This window comes from Hibiscus syriacus, unplaced genomic scaffold (genome assembly GCF_006381635.1).
Source record: "Hibiscus syriacus cultivar Baekdansim isolate YM2019G1 unplaced genomic scaffold, ASM638163v2 tig00002841_pilon, whole genome shotgun sequence".
NCBI classification, from domain to species: domain Eukaryota; kingdom Viridiplantae; phylum Streptophyta; class Magnoliopsida; order Malvales; family Malvaceae; genus Hibiscus; species Hibiscus syriacus.
In genome coordinates, this window is record NW_024061948.1 from 4811 (window position 1) to 14608 (window position 9798).

At 34.2% G+C, this 9798-nt stretch overlaps 1 protein-coding gene across 2 annotated transcripts; it reads right to left on the bottom strand.

Moving 5' to 3' along the window:
* Nucleotides 1-4112: 4112 nt before the first annotated feature.
* LOC120158164 (sucrose nonfermenting 4-like protein) lies at nt 4113-8609 on the bottom strand. 2 transcript variants are annotated; one of them, XM_039169078.1, is made up of 14 exons: nt 8508-8609; nt 8216-8369; nt 8026-8113; nt 7511-7642; nt 6989-7123; nt 6840-6899; nt 6487-6576; nt 6156-6290; nt 5696-5840; nt 5421-5594; nt 5197-5260; nt 5044-5110; nt 4603-4717; nt 4113-4493 (listed from the first exon to the last, which is right to left on the bottom strand). In XM_039169078.1, the coding sequence occupies exons 2-14, from the start codon at nt 8260-8262 to the stop codon at nt 4402-4404; spliced, it is 1344 nt and encodes a 447-aa protein (XP_039025009.1). In that variant the 5' UTR covers nt 8263-8369; nt 8508-8609; the 3' UTR covers nt 4113-4401. The 2 variants fall into 2 exon arrangements, with proteins under 2 accessions (XP_039025009.1, XP_039025014.1); XM_039169083.1 differs by lacking the exon at nt 8508-8609 and having other exon boundaries at nt 8216-8378.
* Between the last annotated feature and the right edge of the window lie 1189 nt (nt 8610-9798).

Genomic DNA, 9798 nt, shown 5'->3' on the forward strand with positions numbered 1-9798 from the left:
AGTGTACGATGCACCTGCCCAGAATATGATATTTTCACCCGAAATTCATTAATACCTCACCCAAATTTTCATGTATAAAACCCTTATTATGCTTTCAAACTCATCTATAACCACTATAACTAATTTCTAGCATTCTAACACTTTATAATCTCCCCTAGTTCATCCAAATTCTTAAAACTAAGAATCTTACCATATTTTCCATGTTATCCAAACTTAATTCTAACTCTTATAACTTCTTATTCTCATAGATGACAAGTCAAATTCAACCTCCAAATCACTTAACCCTCTTATTCAAATTTTCACTTATCCACTTATTTCCTTTAATCTTCCATAACTCACAACTCTTTGTGTTTCTAGGTCCCTTATCATCCCCACCATCTATCCTTTGGCTTTATTAACCAAAACCTCTATTAACTCTTAAGAATTAACCATGAAAAAGCAAACTCACCTTAGCTTATGTGCTTCACGTTGGAGAAGAAGAAAATGAAGAAGAGAAGTATGGAAACTTTTTGTTTCCTCAAATGAATTCCACGTGGGTTATAAAATACCCACAACCAATATTTAATTATTTCCTTGCTTAAAAGACCCATTTGCCCCTTTACTCCTTCATTCTTTGTTAATCCATCATTCATAAAATATTTCAATTAAGTCCTTCAACTTTTTAATTTATCTAATTTGATCATTGCATTATAAAATATCTCAATTTGGTCACTAACCAGATATTGAGAATGTTGCAAATCTCCCATCCTTTAAGAAAATTCGTCCTCGAATTTTCACTACCCCCAATAGAAAGATACTTTCTACACATTTCCTATTCATATTCACATATTAACTCTTCAATTTACTGCTTCATCACTCATCCTTCATATACAACCACTCTTAAAAAATAGATATATTGTCACTTATTATATAGCTCATACCATAACTCCAATCCTTAATACTTAATATTACCATCAATTGATTTCTTTCATTATCTCTATTTTTGTCAGTACATCAAATAAACTACTCTACCTTGGAACGATGAGATTCCCTTAAAACTATCATTCCCAATCCATCTGACATGATTAGATTTACCCTTTCACTCCACAATCAACATTCACAAGATAGCAATTTAACCCATCCATTTCCTAAATCCGAATGGAACATCCTCGATATATCTTGTTTACCCAAACACTATACCCTATTAGAGTTATCACCATCACTTCATTACTATTAATATATGAATATTTAAACCCCATAACATCTTTATAATACCATATAAAAATACCTATGATTATTTCTGGATCATCCTCAATTTTCGTGGTCTTGAGATTTTACACTCGAGCAGTGGAGCGTACTTCCTGTTGAGTGGAGGATTCTGGTTGATTTTTGTCTCTTCCTCTTCTTCTTTGAGACATCAAAGCAGATCGCTCTGACTGTACAAGCCTACTGTCCCCAACGGACAATCTCTCATAAAATGACATGTTTCCCCACATCGGAAACAGGCTCCAGATTCAACTCTACATGCCCCACCGTGGTATCTTCCACAAATTTGACAATATATTTGTTGTGCTCTTCTATCACTAGACTTTACTGTTTGAGTCTGCCCAACTCTCATCTGATTTTATCCTCTAGCGGAGGATGCCATCGATTCAGACCTTACTTGAGATTGAAATTCAAAATCTTTGCCTCTCTTGGGTGGTGCAGAACTTGATGAAGTCCCAATTCTTTTAGACAATTAGACTCTTTGCTCCCCAAATCGTTCATTTTGAGCTCTCTCTAGAGTTTTAGCATGGTTTATCACCTTTTGAAACGAGGACAAGTTCAGCACAATTAACATTTCCTTCAACTTCGGACGCTAGCCCTCCACAAACCATTCACATGCATCATTCTCTGTTGGAATCAACTAGTATGCACTCACCTAGATCTCTTTATCTTTCCCTCGATCGATCTTACTTCCTAATTGTTTCGGAACTCGTTTAGGCTCTGTATCTACGTAATATAATTTCAAGACAATTATTAGAAGCCTAAACCTTATGACTTGATATTAATAACTTAAACTAATTTAATAAACCAAACTTCAAATTTTTCTTTAGGAGTGTACCGATGCACTATGGGTGTATTCGTACACAAATTAGGTTCGAAATTTTCATGCATCGATGCATGCCAGTGCGTATCGATACACGGGTCTCGATACACCCCTGAATATATCGATGCACTATGTAACAGTTCTTCAGAATTTGGTCTTAGTGCATAGATACCTATTCATAGTGTACCGATGCACTTGCCCAGAATAAGTTATTTTCACCCGAAATTCATCAATACTTCACCCAAATTTTCATGTATAAAACCCTTATTATGCTTTCAAACTCATCTATAACCACTATAACTAATTTCTAGCATTCCAACACTTTATAATCTCCCCTAGTTCATCCAAATTCTTAAAACTAAGAATCTTACCACATTTTCCATGTTATCCAAACTTAATTCTAACTCTTATAATTTCTTATTCTCATAGATGACAAGTCAAATTCAACCTCCAAAATCACTTAAACCCTCTTATTCAAATTTTCACTTATCCACTTCTTTCCTTTAATCTTCCATAACTCACAACTCTTTGTGTTTCTAGGTCCCTTATCATCCCCACCATCTTAGGCTTTATTAACCAAAATCTCTTTGACTCTTAAGAATTACCATGAAAAAACAAACTCACCTTAGCTTATGTGCTTCACGTTGGAAAAGAAGAAATGAAAAAGAGAAGTCTGAAAACTTTTTGTTTCCTCAAATGAATTCCACGGGGTTATAAAATACCCACAACCAATATTTAATTATTTCCTTGTTAAAAAGACCTATTTGCCCCTTTACTCCTTCATTCTTTGCTAATCCATCCTTCATAAAATATTTCAATTAAGTCCTTCAACTTTTTAATTTATCTAATTTGATCATTGCATTATAAAATCTCTGAATTTGGTCACTAACCCGATATTGAGGATGTTACATAAGATATATAATTTTTGGATCGGTCGAGTTAGGTTGACCAAAAATCCAATCCGATCCGACCCATGCCCACCCCTAGTTAAGCTTCGTACTGGATTTAATAATTATTTCCTACATAAAATATCATTTTACAAGAAAATTAACCTAGTACTCATGGCAGCAATGCATATGGAGAGAATCGGACAAGCAGAATCAAAGTCCATAAAACAGCTTAATGATCAAGCACGATACTTAGGTTACTTGAACTCGAATACCGAATATGTGTCCGAGATAGGGGTGATTAATGAGTTGAGTAGCTCGTGAACAGCTTGAACTCGACTCGATCAAAGTTTGATAAAAACTCGATCCGGGATGACTCGCCTCGAACTTGAGCTTGACTCAAGACCTTAAAGAGTTGATTCGAGCAAAGTCTAACTCGGCTCGATAAGTTCGCGAGCAGTTCGTTAATTTTTTATATAATTTTAATAGTTATCTTAAAAATTATTTCATTAAAAATAATTTACTAATAGATAATAGAAAAGATGATAAATTACTAATCTATTAATTTTCTAATAAACAAAAAATACTAAATTATTAATTAGTATTTTACTATACTAAAAAATCAAACCATATTTATTATTTTAATGTATTTGTAGATTATTACTTTGGAGGTTAGACTTTAAAATTATTTCATACTCTCTTTTGATAATATTTTTGATTAAATTTATTTTATTAAACTTTGTATAATATTAGTAGATTTTACCCATAATTAAAAAAAACAAGATAAAATTTCGGTGAGCTTAACGAACAACGAATCGAGCAACAAGTTTTTTTAACGAGCACGAGTCGAACAAAAATTTAACGAGCTTAACGAGCAACGAGTCGAGCAACAAAATTTTTTAACAAGCACGAATCAAACACTATCCAACTCACGATCAACTCGCTCGATAAGCACCCCTAGTCCAACATAAGTATCGAACCCGAGAGTAACATGACATTCAGTAAAGAATGAAATAATTCAGTAAAGTTATATATCCTCCCCATATCTTTACTTATAACATAAACTAAAAACAATTACAGCCACAAGTCATGTACCTCCCTGCAGATAATTGCCCATCTATCTACCATGGTGAAACAATTAGTTTGCAAGGTATGGATAGACGAACAAATTTTGCAGCAAAAAATATGAAAATCATCTTAAATTTACAAATGATGCCTCTTTGGCCTAAAATTCTAAAAACAAAAATATGCAGGCAAAAAAGTAAGAGGTCAATTCCAATGGTTGAATGAGATTTGATTCAACTAGACTCGATTCACCGGTGAAATATTGCAGTCTCTTCGGACCAATGGGGGCTTGGAATTGCGCCCTACAAGACATGGGGGAGTCCAAATGCCACTGCAAAACCTCACCCCTCCTTGATACTTCATCTGTGTGATTATTTCGGACTAACCAAGCAAGAACCTGAAAACATCTGTCAGAGAAACAATGCCTTCTACACGATTACTTCCGGCTTCCACGATGACGAGCCGTCTTACACCTGAAAACCAGATTTCGGGAAAATAACATCATATGACATTTATCACAATTTTAACGATACGTCACAGATCTTGTTCCAGGGTTTAAGATGGAGAGGGGGAGAGGGTCACCAGGGTTCGCCAATTGTTCCATCACTTTAAGCAACGTATCAGTGCGCAAACACATTTGACATCTTTGACTTCTCAGCTCATAAGGAGTGCTAGAATCTTGTGCTAATTGCAACGCCTAATGAATAAATAAAGAAAAGGGATTAGGTAACAAGTTCTGCAATATAAGAAGATTATCGGTTTCCAACTATTAGGGTCAGATCTGAATTTAGCATCGAGTCTCATACAAGAACTGTCCTAAGTCTACCGTATCTTTTGTTCCATTTCTGGAACAATCACGAAGACATTTTTTATTACGGGCGTACTACCAGAAATACAATGTGCATTACTGAATGATTTCATTATTCAACCATTTCGTTTTACCAAGTTCAATGTTAGCCAGATTAGTCAACATTTATATGATTTGATAAACAGAAAAGGAAAAACGGAAGTTACACGAGTTACCTGATAAACAGTCGTGTCATTTAGATTATGTGTATAAGCTTTGCCTTTTGCCAAAGCTGTTATGTCACTGAAAAAGAAAATTATGAACTTCAATCCAAGCTGATTGTAAGTTTCGCATGCTAGAAAGATAATCAATCAAGAACGACATCTTACCTTCGAGAATATATGTCCAGTAATGAGTCATTATCGTCCACTATAGGTATTGAACTTACTCGAGCTGAGAAGAAAACAAAAAACCTTATCATAACGATAAATAACACATAAATACGATAATATCTCTCAATATTGAGGTAGCCTCTTGAGGAATTAAATCTAACCTAGTTCTCCTTATTCACTCCGTTACACATCGGTAAAATGTTGACAAACAAGAAGCATACCTTGAACTAGCATGTTTAATGCTGAACTGAGAGAAGCATTAGGTCTCAGCATCGCAAATGGTCGACTATTGGATTCTCCAATTCTCGGAACCCATGTACCCAGAGGGATAGCACAAATTGGTAATTGTAGCATGGGGAAGGAGCCTGAACAATGTTTAAAGTACCTGCATACGCCTAGAAATAACCCCGTTGGTCAGGGAGAAAGAAGTCATTTACTTTTCAACAAATAAAAGAGAAAAACAAATTGTTAATTGACATCATTAATAAAGGCACACATTTTAGTATTCCAGAAAGTGATGCGAGATGTAATAATTGGGGAAATGAACTATCTTCTGAGGAAGAGTGAATGACAGGAATTGTGGCGACTCCATTTTGCAAAAATTTCAAAGCTACATCCTTCAAATTATCACATGGTCCAGCCTGCATAACCAACAAAGGGGTCAATAACACCACTCATATATCCCCTGGACATAGCATACTAGCATGAACTTGTTTTCTCACGAAATATAATTCTAAATATGCACTACGGCCACATTGGAAGTTGAGCTGAAATAATTCAGACCTTTACTCGCACTACACCTAGATAATGTTATGCATATGTCAATACTAAAACACAAACATAAGAACGGATAAACAGCTCGTTTCATTTGCACAAACAAACAGAAAACACGCATGCAGGTGCATAAAAGTATCTTTCTTAAGTTATTATCTATGGCAAAGCACTAAAACACTAACAAAGATAATTTGTCTTGGAATTGGTCTTCCATGCCCGTCAACTTGCCCATTCATGTATGCCTTTCCTTCTTTCCAAGCAGAAACAGTGTGTGTTTCAAGCTCTTCCTCTGTCAAATTTGATCCATGATTTCCAAGCTGCATAACAACACGAGTATGCATTAAGAGAAATACAAAAATAGAATCAATTTATCAGAATATTATTTAGTTTAATTTTAATATTGAGAAACTTTCTATAGTTAGCTGGAATCGGAACGAAATGAAAAATCTCAGTAGAGTTTGGAAGACTTCCGAGCCCAAAAAATAAAAACTTTATACAGCATTATGAACATACCTCTCTCAGAATCAAAATAAAATCTGAAGCACTAATAACTCCAACAAACTTCCCCTTGCTGAAGTCCCAAAGAGGAGCCACAGGGATACCCTGAAAACGGCTTGACTCAGAAAAGATAAGTATCCAAGCTCTTTATCAGCAACAATAAAAAAAATAGGCATGACTGTTGCCAAGAAAGTAAGTAATGTCCATGGAGAAATCTAAATACATTTACGGCTACGAAAGGCTCTAAGAGGCAATGGAGTGCAAAGGAAAAGTACAGATATTTCCTCCCTATCTTTCAGAACAGATCTTAACCAACAAAACGATCAGGAACAGCACAGGTATCCCGAAAACAAAAACTAAACAGATACCTGCTCAACCAGAATATGAAATGCTTGTTTTACGGGCAAATCAACAGCTAAGGCAACAACCTGCGGGGCAGATCTGTCTAAATTAGTTAACGTGTCATGCAGAGAAATGTGTATATCATGGAGGAGGGCCAATAGGAATGCATCCAAACCTTGCCTGACTCAGGTAGTAACTCATAAGCCGTATGTGCAGTCAAGAATGCAGAGATTTGATGACGGGCAGCCTGTACATCCTCTTCTGAAATCCTAGGCATTGCTTGATTTAATATAACTGCAGAAAGTTGATGCTAGCATTGCAAAAAGGTATCAAAATCCACTAACACGAGAAAGTAAAAGGATATAATAAATGAATAAATAAATAGATAATGTAAATGAATAAATAAATAGATAATGTATGTACTGAGCGTACATTAAGAACTAAAATGAAAGCACCAAAACAGAAAAGACTACAGAGCTTGCAATGCCTATCCAATCTCTGACAGTTAAATTAATATATAAGAAAACAAATCATTAGAGTCCATTTGACATTGCAATTGGAATTGCGTTTGACTGCAAACTTAAGCCAAACTAGGTCAAATTTTCGACATCCATTGCAAAACTAGGTTAAAATAGGAATGTGACGTATAAACCTATGCCATGAAAATGTTATTAAGAATCTCAGAACAAGTTTGTACCTGAGGGACGACCTCTGAAGGTACAGGTCGAGTGTCGAAATTGTTATCGAAAGTGTTAACCATTCCATATTCGCCGTTCCTATGAGGTTGTTGTTCATCATGTCGCCATTCACCATCGACAAGAAACTTGTACTGCACATAAGAACCAACAAAAATTATCAAATAAACACACACAAAAAAAGGTCATGGCAAAGAGATTTGGATTCACATGCTCTAGAAGTTGCTTGACAATAAAGCGCTTCCAACTAATAGAAGAGACAGACAATGATATAAGTGCACTGAACATTAAAAAAAAATCAAAGTTACTCAGATTCAAGTGTAAGTGTCAAACACGGATACATTTCCAAAATGTGTATTTGGAGAGTACTTGGAGGACTATATCGACATAGCCATATCAAAAAAATGTGTCGGATTCGGATAATTCAAGAAAAATGAAAGTCACAGCAACAATGTTAGAAATTACCAATGTTCCTAAAAGTTTGAATTTCCAATTCCTATGCAAACTAACCACCAACCTCATGAGACCCATGTGGCACTGCACAAACGGCTTTAAATACATTGGGGCAACCTTCAACCTGTGACATTTGCACTAGCTCAGTCCACCTTCAATTTCAAACGATTAACCATTAATTCAAATACCAATCATTCGCCTAAATATCATAACAATAGCATGTTAAAAGAAAGATAAATGGTTTAAAGTATCACCCATGAAAGAGCCGGATACGGAGACACTTCTTCCACCATATGGCCATGTAAATTGAACTGGAAACAACACCATGCCTGCTGTGGAAATTCTGCCGGCATCCCTCGCCGGATTCATATCGGAAGCAAACATTTGGCAGCCGCCTTTTTTTTAAGCCTTTTTAACAACCAAAGGGGAAAAACAATTTTTTAGCAATCAACACCCTTTTTAACAATTTTCTCTTCTTCAATCACTGCAAATAAAAAATTAAAAGAAAAGGTCAATAAAACAACAATTATAACATCAAATATTTACCTTTACTTGATTACACGGACAAGCCAATTTTTCCAGGGAACAAAAAGTAAAAAAATGGAACTCAACAAACAATGGAGGCAAAGGATCGAATTTTGTGGGGGGAAATTCAGTTAAATGTAAGAGTGGGATAAACAAAAATCCAAATCTGAAAAGGGATGCAAAAAAAGTTTGAATTTTTCCTGAAATAAATGAATGTGGGTGAAAAGATCGAGATTGGGGTTTTTGCGATATGATCGAATCTGTTAAAAAATATTTTTTTGGATTAGTAATAAAAGATTTGCAAACCCCAAGGAAGAAAAGATGAAAGCTTCGAAAGGAACATTGAAGGGTAAATTATCGTCGTTGTCTTGGGGTAAAATATTAGGAGATTTCGATGCTGAAGGTGGAAGGTGGCCTTTTTTATTTTTTTATTTCTCGTTATTATTTTTGTTTGATTTGATTACTTATATAGATGCATTGAATGTAATGAATTAAATGAAGTTCATGCAGTTACTTAAAAAATTCGACTAACATTAATATTTATAGAAAAAATAATTTAGTCATTAAAAAAATAAATTTTAATAATTGCAGTAGTTACGAGAAAAATAATTTATTATATTTATAAAAAAAAATCGAGAGTTATTATCTTAATTAATTAAATAATTAAAAATATTTATATTATTTTATTTTATATAAATTTAAATTTAAATTTCGACATTTATCTTGATAACATAATAATATCCCACTTAATAAAAAAATAAAACTTTTAAAATATTCATAATTTTTGTTATTTCAACTACACAAATGATTTAGAAATTTTATTAGAATAAATTAAATAAATGGTTATTAATCTTTGAGTAAATTTACGTTTTTCTATTGAAGTTTTAAAAGTAATAAATCGGTCACTAACGTTATTGATTTATAACAAATAAGCTACTAACGTTATTGATTTATAACAAATCGATCACCCAACGTTAACATCTATTAACGTGGGTGACGGAAAGCTGATATGATATGTTAACCGTTGATGCGACATCATTTAATCATAAAAACAATCATTTTAACCGGTCTTTCTCTTCACTTCTCTACACTTCTTTTACGTCTTCAAATCCCATCATTTCTCTTCTCCGATCTCCATACTCTGTAGTACTTTGTGTATAGTAAGTTCTTGTATGTATATCTTCGTTAAATAACTTGCATAGCTTTACATCGATTTGCTTCGTTATCTTCTTGTAATTCTTGCTCTTGAACTCTGCAAATGCACCCTACAAGTAGGCACTAGAAATCTGTCAAAGAAATGTTTGCAGCTTGT